The sequence below is a fragment of the Plectropomus leopardus genome, chromosome 23 (assembly GCF_008729295.1).
Source record: "Plectropomus leopardus isolate mb chromosome 23, YSFRI_Pleo_2.0, whole genome shotgun sequence".
In the NCBI taxonomy this organism is placed as follows: Eukaryota; Metazoa; Chordata; class Actinopteri; order Perciformes; family Serranidae; genus Plectropomus; species Plectropomus leopardus.
The window spans coordinates 8019242-8035065 of NC_056485.1; the positions used below are offsets into that span (position 1 = coordinate 8019242).

At 40.3% G+C, this 15824-nt stretch overlaps 1 protein-coding gene across 2 annotated transcripts in view; it reads left to right on the forward strand.

Annotated features, from left to right (window-relative positions):
- The window catches only part of LOC121961875 (sodium/calcium exchanger 1-like), a 120175-nt gene that overhangs the window by 57568 nt on the left and 46783 nt on the right, over window positions 1–15824 (forward strand). For both annotated transcript variants that reach the window (XM_042511953.1, XM_042511952.1), the window contains exons 6-11: window positions 53–457; window positions 3761–3871; window positions 3967–4119; window positions 7230–7326; window positions 7559–7750; window positions 8697–8889. In XM_042511953.1, coding sequence (XP_042367887.1) covers window positions 53–457; window positions 3761–3871; window positions 3967–4119; window positions 7230–7326; window positions 7559–7750; window positions 8697–8889 — 1151 coding nt within the window. The remainder of the gene's footprint in view (window positions 1–52; window positions 458–3760; window positions 3872–3966; window positions 4120–7229; window positions 7327–7558; window positions 7751–8696; window positions 8890–15824) is intronic.

Sequence of the window (15824 nt, forward strand, 5' to 3'; positions counted from 1 at the left end):
TTGGGAAGAGAAGAAAAAGAAAGCTGTTAACTCTGTCTCTTCTCTCCTCTAGGTATGGGAGGCGGTGTTGACCTTCCTCTTCTTCCCGCTCTGCGTGGTCCAGGCTTGGGTGGCCGACCGTCGCCTCCTCTTCTACAAGTACGTCCGCAAGCGTTACCGTGCTGACAAGCACCGAGGCATCATCATTGAGACGGAGGGAGGGGCGGATGGAGGTTTGGGTATGGCTGGAGGAGGAGCACTTGGTCCTGGGGGGTTCACCAAGATGGACATGCTGGAGCTGGACGGACAGATGGCGTTGAACTGTCACAGTGGGATGGACGGCGGGTTGATGGAAGAAGGGGGAGCGAAGGACGAGGAGGACGAGGCCAGAAGGGACATGGCGAGGACACTGAAGGACCTGAAGCAGAGACACCCAGATAAAGACATGGAGCAACTGATTGAAATGGCCAACTATCAGGTAAGAGAGTGTGCACACACAAACACAAACACACACACATACACATAAGCTGTGTAGGTTTATTAATATTGGGTGCATATTTTTTAAGCTATATCAGAGGTGTGGACATGAGTTACATGATTTGGAATTGAGTCAAAGTCGAGTCACTTGACTTGACAAAATAGAAAAAAAAAATCAGGGTGATATGAACTACCTTCAGTAACAGAAACTTCTAACTTTGCTCCTTAAAGTTTTGTTCTTTTTGCTGTTTTACAGTCCTTTTTACATCTAGCATCAAAGTGAAACATAATATCATTCAACACATTTTATAAGTGACTCCTCTGAGGATGACTCTGTCTCGGAGATGACACTGTGACACATCCAGCTGTGAACAAGGTGTTTGAGGTGATAGCTGTTAGGACAGCATGCAGCTGTTAGAGAGGGAACATTTCAGAATGTGTTTTAGCAACTTCTGAGCTGTTCAACAAATCCACATGCCTCTCAGTAACCGCTTAAGTAAACTTGATTTAATTGATTTTTTTTCTGATGCACTTATTTCTAGTAAATAGAAACCTGACTGTGCACATGCATCAAATATAAACAAAGTTACAAGGAGGTTAATTAAAGTGTTGACTGAGTATCAGATAGATACACAGTCTCTGTCACACACATTAACAGATACGAAGTGAAACCCAATTTTTTCATGTAATGTTATGTGCTGATAAAATCACTAGTCTGCAGAGAGGAAGGAGCTGATTGGCTTGATTGGCAGCAATAAAGCATGCAGCCCTTCTGGCATCCAGGTGATTTTTTGCCCGGTAAGTTAAATGAACATTAGATATGTGAGCGTGGAATTTCAGTCTTGGCCCTTGGAAGCCGTAGCTTGACAAAAAATTTGTAACACAAGGTCCACTGCAAGGCTGCATTTCTGACACTGAGAGACTGAGCTCACGTGTGAAGGAGATGTGGTAACAAGTTCTGCAAAAAGCCAGCAAGTGGACCTCGAGTTAAGATTTTTTGGGGGAATTTAGATCTACAGTTTATTAGCTGATATTTTTAAACCATGAAAACTTTTTGTCCTAAATTTAACTTTTGGTTAAATTTGGCATTAGTTTAGCTGCATTTAGATGCATCACAAATAGGATTAATCGACTATTCGGTTAATCTGTTGTCATCCCTGATCAAAAGGAACGAGCTGCTACCAGATGGCTGTCTCACACACACGCACGCACGCACGCACGCACACACGCACACCACACACATCTCTTTCTTGCGAGATTTACTCACACCTACTAAAAAAATGTTTATGAGAAGTAATCAAACTGGCACATTAGGGATTCCTCAGTTTTATCCGTTTTCATCCTTTAATGCTGGACTGTAGCAGCTGTCCAAGCCTCTAACCATTTCTCTGCTTTCCCCTTTTCCCTTCCCTTTGCCCCTCTAAGTCATTTCTCGGTCTTTATTTTTTTGTGAGGGAGGGAAAGAAAGGAGTTTGGCAGGCACCCCAAGGTGCACTGGGCAACTTCCAGATGTTTGTTTGCGTTCGAGCCTCCCTCCCTCCGACAGCTACTCCCTCAGCCAGTGCTGCAAATAAGAATGACAGCTGCCCTGGAGATTAAACTCGACTGGGTAAATTCAGGTTCTTGTGCGTATAATGAGTCATTAAATAAAAAAAATAATCATGGTCCCCCGTGGTTGAATTGGACTTTCATTAAGTAAGGCCAGCTTGCTCAGCAAAACCAGATCAAGTTTTTAAATAAAACTAACAAGTACTGCCTCCATCCACCCAAAGAGATGCAGAGTTTATGAGGATTCTGGAGTGAAATTGCTGGCTCGTTTCCCTTCAGATTTATAAATCACAGTGTTCCTAGCTCTGAGACTACATTTAATCTAATGATCTCCACAAATACAGTAGCCAATTTGTTCATTTTCTATTTGGTGGATCATCAGGATATTAAATTGGTATTCTGCCATATATTTTCATAGAAATCATTACTTATGGATTGATAAGGCCCATTAGATCTGAAGTTTGCAGCTGAAAAAGCAAGCAACTACAGTTGTGTGCAATACAAAGAGGTTAATACTTTAAGGGACTGCTACAAAGTCAAATCATTTCTTGTCAGTGTTATTCCAATCAACGTATGCACTCATGTATTTTTCTCTGTCTTTGCAATATATCTGTCAAATACCTGTGTCCATGTCCTGGAGTCATAGTTGAGTATCCTAGTAGGCTATGCGCAGCATGCTATGTACTGTCGCATGTGACACATATGTGTGTCAGGTAACGTGTCGGGCTGTGCTTGACTCAGAATTTTGTCAGCCGAATGAGATTCAGCTATTCAGTACAAATATTCAATGATTCTTTTTGTATTTTATTTACCATATGAAGTTTTAAAGTTTGATCAGGACTCAGTGTGATGTTTATCATGACAGCAGCATTCGTGTAATATAGTAAACAAGCCAACAGCGCTTTTTTGCCAACCCTACGTATCCAACAAAAACAGGAACACTGTATTGTATTGTTGCTATGAGCTGCAAATTCACCACTTCTAAGCAGAAGACAGAAGGTAATATTATCGCTGAGCCTTACGGTGCAAAGTCTCTCCTCCTCTGGGCTGCTTCATCTTGTCCACAGCTCTCTGTACCAAAGATTTGCGTGAAAGTCAAGAGCACTCACTCCGCAGCGCAATCCAAAACATCTCCAGAAGTACACTGCACAGCACACTGGAAAACAAAAAAAAACTGCTGGAACTGAAGCTCATTCGATTGAGACGTTGAGACATTGAAACATTCACCTATACTGTATATAGAAACATATATACATACTGTATGTCTATGGTTTTGAAGCAGAAATACGACTGTTTAATTAGAGTTAGGATATGTTTAAAACTGTGACCGTTAGAATTGTAACATATGCCATTTGATGCTGGTAATACAAGTAATTTTGGAAGTCAGTGGAAATTGACCTATTCTGTCGTTGAGGTATGAGAGTTAAAAGCACAGACAGTTTTTTGTGAAATTCCAACACCAAATACATCAGAGAAAGTGCAGGATCTGGGTTCAAACCTCAAGCATAACCCTTTTTAAATTATCCTTCAGTAACTCATTGGCTCTGCAGCTGACCTTTGACCTCTAACCTCCCTGAGGAGAGTAAGAAAAATTTCCCACGAGACATTTACGGCTTAACCTTTAAATCGTAGCTGTCAACTTGAAAGTGGAATCTTTTCTAAAAGAAAGACTAATCTAGAAAAGCAGATTAAAGTATAGATTAACGCAATGAATACAATAGATCGCTTTCTTGATTGATTTGTTTTTGCTGATCAGGTCCTGATGCAGCAGCAGAAGAGCAGGGCGTTCTACCGTATCCAGGCAACCAGGATGATGATCGGAGCTGGCAACATCCTCAAGAAGCACGCTGCTGACCAGGCTCGCAAGGTGAGACTCACACAATCTCCCCTCATCAGCATTATTCAAAGGACAGAAACACACCACACCTGTCTTTTTGTCGTATGTTTGTTTTTTTTCACCAGGTGGTGAGCAGCCATGAGACCCAGGCCCAGGAGGACGACCCTCACACCATCAGGATGGAGTTTGAACCCTCCTTATACCAGTGCTTTGAAAACTGTGGCTCCTTGAAACTGACCGTTGCCAGACATGGAGGAGACTCTGGAGTTACTGTCAAGGTGTGTCCGTGTGTTGTATTAACTCTTAAAAACCTGAGCAAATTGGCTTGATTTCTTTCAAAAACACAAGAGCAAGAAAATGAGCAACGAAAGAAGAAATGACCCAAAAATCAGCAAAGAATTTGTGAAATGTACAAGTAAATTACCTGAAATTTGTAAAATGACATGAAATGAAATCATGAATAAATAAAGTTTTAAAATGACCAATACAAGTGCATAAAAATGATAGTAATTTTATAATTCAATCTAAATTATAGAAATTTAAATGTATAATTATAATAATCATAAATTCAGTTTTACACCAGCTTTTTCTGTTGTCCACTAGACATTTTTCCCTACTTTTTTTAAATAATTGTCTAAATGTACTAATTTCTTGCAGTGTGTGAGGCATTTATTACCTGACATCCTTATTGCCTGTTATCCATGTTTTTGAAAGAAATCGCACCAATTTGCTGTGTCCAAAGGTTTACTTGCTTGTGAAAGGAGTCTGAAAGCAGCACAAAGAAAGTGATGTTGCTCCAGGTTTCAAAGAATGAATGCAACACAGAGGAGTTGTATAGAAGAAAAGCAAACTAAGTGTGGATATAAAACCGTGTGAAAGAGAGAAGCAAGAGACTCCCAGAAACTAAAACTAAAATCTACTCTGAACTGATTTCATTCGCATCTTTGGCAGTGTTCCTGGTCTTGGTCTGATCTTACTCATGACATGTTCTCACCTTCAGAGACTTTGAGCATTCCTGTTCTCTTTTCTGGCCAGAGCTGGTAAAGGGATAGAAGTGGGTGAACTGGGAGACACAATACCAAACACCTGACTCTCCAGATTTTTAGATTTCAGCTCAGGTTGTAACTCAAAGACAACATGCATCCTCCTGTGAAGGCTCATTGATCTTGGGCTTAACGCTGGCCTTGTACTCCGAATAAGAGATTTTCTTTCAAGTCTCCCACAGGGAGTCTGTGTCAGCAGAATGATACCTGATCTGCTTGCTTTTACTACAAGGGCTTTGAAAGGCTGTGTCTCCTCTATTCGTCTCACTGTATACAAATGAAGCTCTGATGCAACATCAGTGCTGTGTGTAGAAGGTAGACTGATGGCATGGCCTCAGTCAGCCGTCGGGTGAAGGCTGATTTTGTTATGTGAAGTGGTGTATTTAGCCCACACACAGGCTCTTCAGACAAAGCAGCGCTTTAGAGATGAAGAAACGATGTTCGCCAAACACGGTTGCTCATTGAGCCTACTTGAACATGATGGCTCACTTGTTGAAACGGTCAAAAGCTGCAAGAAGCTATTCACAATCCCAGACTGCCATCTGAGCCTTTTTGAAAATACAAGAAAAATTCAAAGAAATCCACTTTATCTCCTGAAATGATTTAGTAGTGTTTAGCTTGAGGCAGCCATTTTTTTAAACACTGACAGTTGTAAACATCTTTTTTTCATCTTTTTTTGTATCATGCTAGCTAAACTGCGAACTTAAAGCTGCATTAACTGATTTTTTTGCCTCTTGGGGGCAGCAGTGACACGCTGTGAAAACAACACTGACATATTAACACTATTTAAGCCAATATGGCTGATTTGTTAGCAAACAGATGCCTATAAACACACTCAGCAGATGTGGAGATGTGCAAGTCCAACATTCAAACTTCTTTTAGCTTTGTTTTGTGCTGCAGTAACTCCTGTCTCTTTGGCTGCTAAATGCTCCACTTGAACGTGAACTAAGAGAAAGAGAGGGGCTGGAAAACTAAAACATAAAGCTAAATGCTAAAATGTTAATAAGCTGAAGTGAACAACAGAGTGACTGTTGATTATTTACAATGGGTTTGTCAGTATGAGTGTCAACTTTCACAGTCATATAAGACATTTTTGGACTTTAGGAACTCTTTTCATAGTTTTAAGAACCCCTTTTTTGTTGTGTCAGCACTTCAGGTATTAGAAACGATGGGGATTGTTTGATCGACAATTTCAAGGGCCGTTTTTTTAGATTTAATTTCAGAGTAGGTACTCCCCCAGCACAAACTCAGCTATTAGTGACATAAGTATACCGTGATTGTTCAAACACAGCCAGTGCAGTGCTGGAAACTGTCACTTTTAAAAGCCCTTTGGCCATGTAGACAACACAAAATGCAAACAACAGCTCATAAAAAAAAAAAACTGGAAGAAAACATGGACAATTGGATCAAAAGTAAAGTCCAGGCTCTACTGAGCATTGATGGAACAGTGAGATAAAAGTCTGCAGAGATGTTTACATACACACTTCATTCAGTCATTTGAGCCAAATAAAACAAAAAAAAAAGTATAGATTATAGCGACTTTAAGTTCACTAGAATAGTTGGTATATTGCAATACAATCTTTTGGGACATCAGATTCCCGCTTTGCCATCCATACTTTGAGCAAACATATTTCTATCAGATGTATTATATAATCTCCATATTTCAAACATCTGAAATATTTTTACCGCTTAATACAGAGTAGTCTCAGCAATATCAGCTCATGTAATGGATGCATTCAAAAATAAGTTTGGAACTGTGTCACTCATACACATTTCATCAAGAGCAAAAAATAGAGCAGAGCCAAGAGAATGACAACAAAAGCACCACCAACACCGAGTCACTGATTCAGCTTTGCCCTACAGACACCCTCAGATTAATTTAATTTTTCCATTTTTATGTAACAGGCAACACAATCTGATAACTGCTGTCTGATTACAAACAATGAGGATAAGTTTGTAAGCCTCTGTACAGGATGGAGAGGGTTAATAAACAGGGCAGATGGAGAGAGGACAGAGAGAATGGAGGGGATACAGGGAAAGTTTTGTTGTACTATCTTCAAAGTCTTTATTATCAGACTGTATCTGACCAGAGGGCTCAGTTTAATGAAGCAGTTTTTCTTGTTTTCTCTCACCCTCTGTTCGCATCTCCCCAAATGCCTCCCCTCCATTTCTTTGCCGTCCTCCTCGATCTCTCTCTTCTCCTCTGTGTTCTCCCTCTCCCTTTGTGTTTATCTGCCCTTTTCATATCTGTTCACTTCTGTTTCATCTTTTGACGGCTCTTTGCGCTCCCTCTTCCCCCTCGTCTCACCCCGCTTCCCTTCTCCTTGTGTTCCCATCTCCCCCAGGTGGATTATCGCACAGAGGACGGCACGGCAAACGCAGGTTCAGATTATGAGTTTGCAGAGGGAACACTGCTGTTTAAACCAGGAGAGACCCTCAAAGGTAAAAGTAACGGTGGCAGCAATAATTTATGGCATATTTTTAAAAAACACATCACTGAGACTGAGACTCAAACAGTGGAGGTTATCTGCAATGTTTTAGGCAACGTTTTTCCACTGGCTTCAACAAAAATACAATTCTGCAGTTTGTTATTGAAACGTTGTTGCATAAAGCGGAGCACCAAGAACTATTCTGTACCAAATCCAACATCCTATAATGACATTTCTCTTACCAGAGATCACAGTCGGAGTGATTGACGACGACATCTTTGAGGAGGATGAGTATTTCTATGTCCATCTCAGTAACCCTCGAGTGGTCGGCTATCCTGAGATTGGCACCGCCCCGCTGGATGCCAGTGCCACCCCCAAAGCCGTACTGGGTGATAACCACACTGCCACAGTGACCATCTACGATGACGATCACGCAGGTATGAAGAACCTCTGAATAATTTTACGTTTTTTTAAGTTTTACAACTTACAATCCATTCGGCCCTTACATTTAGTAGTTAAAGACAAATTGTAAAAGAAAAGGTTAAGGAAAAACTTGAATTTAAACTATGTTCAATTGTTCCATGTTGAGAGAGACCGCTGAAGCTGGTAGCAGCGAAACGTGCTGAAACGCTGAAATGTAATTGCCTTTTTTTGCCACTGACAGGCTAAGATAAATATAGTAAGTGTCTGCAAACATTTCAGAAAGGATTCCTACAGAGAAATAAAAAGTTTTCCTTTACCTTTCACTTGATGTGGTCTGTTTGTTATTGTGTAAGACCCCTCTTTCACTGGACACAAAACCACTAACACCCACTAACATCTGGCTTTTGTATTTAATGGGGAAGGTTACAGTCGGCATTCCCTTCTAAGACAAATGACTCTGCAGTAGTCGTGGTTATCTATGGGCTCCAGCTCCACTCGCCTCAGATCAGCTGTTATGACAATATTTAAAAATATTATAAAAATTAGTTTTCTTCATTAGTCACTTAGACACAAAAAATGTGAAAATAGAGTCTAAGTTGAAAAATACCAAAGTTTCCCTTCAAGGATTGTTTTTGCTTAATGCTGAATCCACGAGTCTATTGCTTTGCTGCACAATCCCATGATATGGTGTTGCCACTTTTTTCGTTACAAGAGTTTGATAACTTCCAAAGAGAATTAAAGTGAGGGAGGCTGAGCGGAGAGTGGGCGTTTACCTGATGCTTGTTCTCTTTTATCTAGAGAGAGTGGGTGGGAATCTATTATCCCTTTCCCTATATATATGCTACACATTGGAGAGCGAGCTAGTGAGTGAGAGCGTAGGTGTTTATCAACCTCATCTCTCTCGTCTTTCTAGTGTTTCTCCCTGGTGAATTTTTTTTTCTTTCTGTCCTTCTTTCTCAGGTATCTTTACCTTTGAGAGTGCCAGTCAGAGGGTAAGTGAGAGCGTAGGTGTGATGGAGGTGAAGGTACTGAGGACTTCGGGGGCCCGAGGCCTGGTGGCTGTCCCCTACCGAACAGTGGATGCCAGTGCCAAAGCAGGGGAGGACTACGAACTGGCAGCTGGTAAACTGGAGTTTCAGAATGACGAGACCATGTAAGTACAGATGTGTTGTCAGTGGCCGTAATTTAACCCACTTTCAAGTTGGGGGTCGACCGATATTGGTTTTTCAGGGCCGATATTAGTAGATATTAGTAGTTAATGAGACTGATAACTGATATTTGGAGCTGATATGCATTTACAATAAAACTTAAAATATTTCTGTTCTGGAATATAAAAATACAAAATTTTGTTTAAATGCCTTTCGCAAATGTTTAATAACAACTAAAACTTTCAACATTATATACAGCAAGTTCTCAGCAAGTTTTTTTATAAAGTCAAGTGAAAATTTTAATTTAAAAAATTACTAAATAAAAGTAGCTCCCTGTGGTTTTACAAAGTAAAAGTTCTTCCCATGCTGACTCTTTAATTTTAATTAATTCCTTTCATTGGAGATCATTAAAACATTTTTCAGATACAGATAATTGTAAAATACCAAATATTGGCCCCGATAATAGGTCAGACCGATAATCTGTCGACCCCTATTTCAAGTACACTTTAGCAGTCGCGGCTTGACTAGTAGATAGATGCTGAAGTTCTCATCAATTACCAGGGAAGTTGACCCATGGCCCAGTATCTAAAATACCCCATATTATTCCTTTAATTCATTAAAAAGATTCTCTTTTTGTACTTAAAGGTGACTGACATATTTTGAGATTGCCAATGACATTCCTCCCTCTCAGTTTCCTTTCTGTGTGATTGACTTCCATTCAGAAATGGCTGTTCAGGTTAATTGAGTGTTAAACATGCATTCACAGTATAAACAGCTCTATTAGGCAGATAACAGCATAATAATGCCACTCTTCAAGGTAGGCTACTCTGCATTTAAAATGCTCCCCCACACATGCACATGCACACACACACACACACACACACACACACACACACACACAAAATTGTTCTTGCGTCCTTGGGCACATGTATTTTTAATATGCTGATGTTGGCGGTGTTAAATTGACCAATACATAAAGCAGTGGGGAAAGCAGTTTCCTCTGCGCCTCCTGGGGCCTATAAAGCAGGTTTCCTGTATTTGTGTGTATGTGAAAGTGTGTGTGTGGTCGTTGTATTTGTATCTGTATGAGGACCAATTTGAAGACTGAGGATATTCATGTATAGTTAAGACCTTTTTGCCGGTTGCTACTTTCTTATGGTGCAGTTTGATTGACAAGGTTAGAAATGGTTCAATGAATATTTTCACAAGGATAATAATCTCTGTGTGTGTGTGTGTGTGTGTGTGTGTGTGTGTTTAGGGGGCCAAAAGCTGGCGAGGCCATCCAAAAGCTGGCTGATTTTCCTCTCGGGAAAGACTGAGAAGATGGAGTGTGTGTCTACTTGTGTGTATATGTGTGTTGCGTCTTGTTCCTCTATCCTTGTAAGGACCAGGGCATTTTAGTTGTATACCTTGAAAGCAAGGACATTTTTTTGTTTTCAAAAATCTCTTTGAGCTTTAGGACTTTCACTTTCAGGTTACGATTAGAATTAACTATAAGTTCAGAGCTAACGGTAGACATGTACTGTGGTTGTGATCCAGGCCTCTGGACCTGTGAATGCATTATATGATGAGGGTCCCCACAAGTATAGAAGTATAAACTTGTGTGTGGCAGACCAGAATTTATAAATGAACATGAAGCTTGCCAGCTGATACCAGCCAGCTTATATGTATGAGCGTCAACACAAGGGCAGAGTGTGGTGTGTGTGTCAGCCAGCTTCTACATGTGTGTCACCATGAGGACATAGTGTGTCTGCAGGTGTGTGTTCTTGCTCTTCTAATATTAAAAGGGCCAATTTTAGTTTTAGACCTTGAGAGTTTTAGACCTCATATTTGTTTTCAAAGAGCATTAAGACATATGTAAGTTAAGAGTGGGGGTTAAACATTTACTGCACAGTGGATGTGACCAAGGTTTTTGGCGTCTGGGAATGCATGAAGTCAGTGAGGGTCCCCACAAGTTTAGGATTACAAACATGTGCGTTTCAGACCAGAATGTACAAATGAACAAGACGCGGTCCAGCTGATATCAGCCAGCTTCAATATATGAGAGTCACCAACAGGGCAGAGGGTGTTTGCAGTTGTGTGTGTGTTTGTGTGAAATGATGAACCATCAGTGATGCAATCACTGCTTAGAAAGTTAGCTATTAAGCTGTAAGGTTAGGAAGGGGTGAGAGAGGCGTGAGGGGAACTTTAGAGGAAGAGTTGAGAGAGATATATACTGTATGTCCTCTGGGAGCTGTGAGAGTCTGACGCCTGTGTATCAGTACAGAAACTACATAAAAGGCTGATGTCAATGGAGTTAAGATTCTGCTGCTACAAGAGGATTATAGAGATCAGTGGGTGCAGTGTGTTTTACTCTGAAGAGATTGTTACTTTTTGGGTAGAGTAAACAACAAGTGTACAGATCTTCCTCCACTGGATGTGGGTTAACAGTGCAAGGCCCTGTATTTATAAAGCATCTGAGCATCATACTGAGAGTTATAATAGGCCGAGGTCTCACCTTTTGATCAGGACACTACACCTGGCGATACGCCTGCGATACCTGGTATTAAAACGCGTATTGGTGATCCGAACATAAGTGGTCAGCGGAGACACTCACATGATGATGATGTTCACACCTAGGTCTATCATGCGTCACCAGTTACCACCTACTTGACTTACATTCGGGTCAAGCATTGTGCATCGCAGTACCTGTTGTTTTTCATTTTGGTACTTGTGTTAACAGATTAGAGAAGCCATACTGCCGCTGGGAGCAGAGACATCGAGAGAATATGAGTTGCGCCAAATTTTACCACACAACATGCGCAATTTTCAGTAAAAATAGACAGCGAAAATGTTTTTTTGGTGGTCATACTCACTTTATACCACATCACTACAGTTTCAATTTTTATGTCTGTCACAGACATATGCCCAACTATAATATTCCCCAAAAAACTACAACATTTTCCAAAACACCCCAACATTTCAGAAAACAAAACAACATTTGGTGACTTTTGAATATGTAGTGTGTTGGGAAATATTTGTTTTCCTAAATGTTTTGTTTTGGGAAATGTTATAGTGTTTTCTGAAGAGTTGAAGTGTTTGACCTTCAGCGCCACTATAAGTTTCTCTAATAGTTTCCCAGAAAATTCAACATATTTGAAATACTTCTTCGGCACAAAAAGTTGCAAAATAACTTCTATACAAATTACTGCTCATCGGCTTTTTTTAAAAATAGTTTATCCAGTGGAGCATTATTTTCTGCGCTATTTTTCCATAATTCATATTTATTTGGATCTCTTTAGATGAAATATAATTGGCTCCGTCAGCAGTAATATGTCAGAGATGCTTTGGCATAATAGTTGTGTGTCTTGCTCTTTTTAAAGGCTTTTTGAGAAAATGGACAAACCCGAAAAAAAGAGAAAGACCTTGTGCTAACAGGATGTGCTCTCTCTCATAGTATCCCTCCCCCTTATATTTATTTCATGTCTTTCCTCGCTGCTACCCCTCTCTGTGTGTGTTTCTCTGCTCTTTTCATCACTGCGCCTTTGAGCCTCTTGTCAAAAATTCCCTTGCACTAATGTAAACCTGCTTTTATCCGCTGCACTCGTTTGTGTCTTTCTTCCCTCCATCTCCCCTTTTTCTCTCTCTTTCCTGTCTTTGACTCATTAAATGTATGCTCTTTATTGACCTTGGGTTTGCTCTGTATAGCCATTTCTTTCTTTCTTTCTTTCTTTCTTTCTTTCTTTCTTTCTTTCTTTCTTTCTTTCTTTCTTTATTTCCCCTCTTCTCCCACCCCACATATTTTTGTCTGGTATATTTTTAGACTTTCTTCTATACAGGTTGAGTTTTGTCATCCCCCTCCTTGCTTATTCCCTCCCTTCTTCACCTTCTCCTCTCCCCTCCCCTCCCTGTCCTCCTTTCCCCCCCCCTTTTCCACCCACTCCTGCGCCCCCTCGACTCCTCCTCATTTGCATCTTCCTCCCTTCTCTCTTTCACCTTTACTTATTTACGCTGTCAGATTTTCTTCCCCTCTTTCCCTCCTCTTGTCGCCTTCCTCACCCTCTACCTGACACCCTCATGTTGCTCCGCTGTCTCATTCTCAGCTCCTCTCCTTTCTCCCTTCTCTCCACCTCCTCCTCCCTTATTTTATCCCCTCTCCTGATCCTCTCCATCCATCCATCTCTGTCTAACCCTTTACTCAGAAAGAGGGACTTACTGCCAAGGCAATTTAGCTGGATCACAACCCCATACATAACTCACCATCCACACCTCCCTCTATTCTCTCTTATCCCTCCTACAGTGTGTCTTCCTCCGAGCTGCGTAATAGTTTTGTTTACCCCCTTTCTCTATTTCCTGCATTTAAGCGACCCCACATTAATCTGTCACTTCTCTTGTTTATCCTGTCTGTTGGAATGAGATTTCTGAAAAGTTTGGGAAAGGAATAAATTGGTAAAAGTCAGTGTATGGATCACAGCAAGGAGGGGACGGATTGAGACGGGGTGCATGGGCCAGGTGCTGCTTAAAATTCTTGGGGAAAATCTAAAAGGCATTGGAGCTGAACTGACAGGAGGAGAGGAGGAGGACGTGGAGAAAAGGGAGGTGAAAGAAGAGAAGGAGAATGAGGTTTCGGCTCAATTTTATGAGCTCTAATTCATACAAAAATAATGTGATTCCCTTTTCTCCAGCTTCTCTCCATCAGAGGTCAGGTTTCAGCTGAGTGCACTTTGGAGCTCATAGAAGTTCTTGCTAATTTATACTTGAGCACGGTGGATGATCAATGAAATATGTGTTTAAAGGGGTACTCCGTTAAAGTTACATTTAATGTCAGTTTACTTAAAATCAGGTGCATAATGTCTTCTTTTGCTCTTTAGCATAGACTGTTTAAAATAATGGACGTAGTTACAGTGACGTCAAGTTTGACATTTTGGCCTTCCCTATCTTGGATTTTTGAAGCCAAAAGTGACAGTATTTGTATGGGAGGGTGGAGCTAACTCCAGCACTTCCTGCGATCTTAGTTAGCACATTGAATTAATGTCATTAATGACATAAGTGCACACATTGGTGGACATAACCAGCGGGGCATCACTGTAATGTTTTGAAGCCTCAAGTTTGGCATTTTGGCTGTCCCCAACATCTCATTCTAGCTGTGACTCTGTGGTCTGCATGCTGACATCCACAGCTGAGACAAACAGGTACACAGCTAACCCACATGGCTTACCAAGTTTCCTGTACCACTGGGCTGATGCCCCAGTACTGAACTGTGGTTTTAAATAACCCTATGGGAACCGTGCTGACTGTTGTAAATATTGTCAGTTGCCATGACAACTGCAGCCCAAATTCTGACACAGCATCCTGTTTAACCTGGAAATAATTAGAGTTGCGGTTAGAATTAGGCCTCCAACAGCCTGCCCAATGAGACCAATATACACTTTACTAAATTAATATTAAACTGCTACATGGTAAGTCGAACATTTCCAATTGATTGCAATGCACTTAATTAAATGCTTCTTCAGCTTTAAGTGTTTGAACAGAATTTAATAACCTTTCTCACTCAAAATTTCCAGATTTATTTTTTAAAAATATTTTCTATGTATTTATTTTAAGCATTTTTTTTTCCAGCTAAATAACCCTTCCTAAACCTTTTAGTTTAATTGCTTTTAAAATATCCTCTGTGCAATCAGTTTGAACATTTTTAAGTTTCACTTTCTGTTGTCTTTTATTCTTTTACTCTTTAGCCACTTTACAGTTTTGTACATTTTTAATCCTTAATTTCTTTCAATTTGTCTCATCACATTTAAAAAATGAGTCAGTTATTGTGGAAACATTTTCATATTAATTACTGGACAATAGTGCAGCAACACAAAAAAATGTGGGGGGAAATTATAGTGTGCAAATGTCTCAAAATGTTGATAGTAGTGGAAATTCATTCCCACAGAGAAAATGTGTTTTCATTTGCACTCTATTACAACACATTGAGGGACAAGGGGAAGAGTCAAACGCGTAGTGAAAGATGGAATGTGGAGAAGATAAAGAAGGATGTCTTCATTTCATGACTTAATAATGAACTGGGGACAGAAGTGGTGCTGGAAGAGAGTGGAAGAATGATGTGAATATGTAAGTGTGTTGTCGTCAGTGTGTTGTTCTCTCACTTGAGTGGAATTTATTCAGTGTCACTCTGTGGAAAGTCACACACACATACACATATATTAAGCACAGTGAATTTATTTTTATCCACTATTTGGACTCACGTTATGTACATTCGTTATTCGATTTTCTCGCTGGTCAAATGATGAATGCTACTTTTATTTATTCCTCTCTTTTTCACCAACAGAGTCTAAGGGCCTAAACAATCTGTAGCACGTGGTCTCAAGTGTATGGTGCAAGTGCATTAAGGACGGGTCCAACTCCTTTTTTGCTAGTTAAATGGCGCATAATCTGAGTGCAAAGTAAGGTGTAAGGGGCAAAGTGCCGTTATTAATCAAAGCTGTATTTGAGGGGTAACATGAATTTAGCCCATCAGAATGTTATCTTCTATTCTCCTTAAAAGCCAGGTGTGTCTGTACATGGCAGACTGCTGTTTACATTGTGGACTCAACAAATTTAAGAAGCCAGTTTTTCTGCTGAGTGATGCAGTAAGAGCAATGATGTCAGTGTAGCAAATATTGTGGGCCATTTAAGCAGCATAAAACTGCACAGTTGATATAAAATTGACAGAGGAAACAGAGCTAACTTCTGAAATAGTGGTGTCAGGTGGCGTCTCGGGGGAGTCAGATAGCAGCTCTGTAGCTCTGCTCTGATCTCTGCTATGTTCACTTTTTAGAGAATTTCATTAATATTTCCATCATTTCATTATTGATGGATAATTTCACCCATCCACAACCCATTTATCATCCCTGTGTGTGTAACAAGCAGAGAGTATGCACATTGTTAACCTGCCATTGTAGGCACATCTCACTATCTG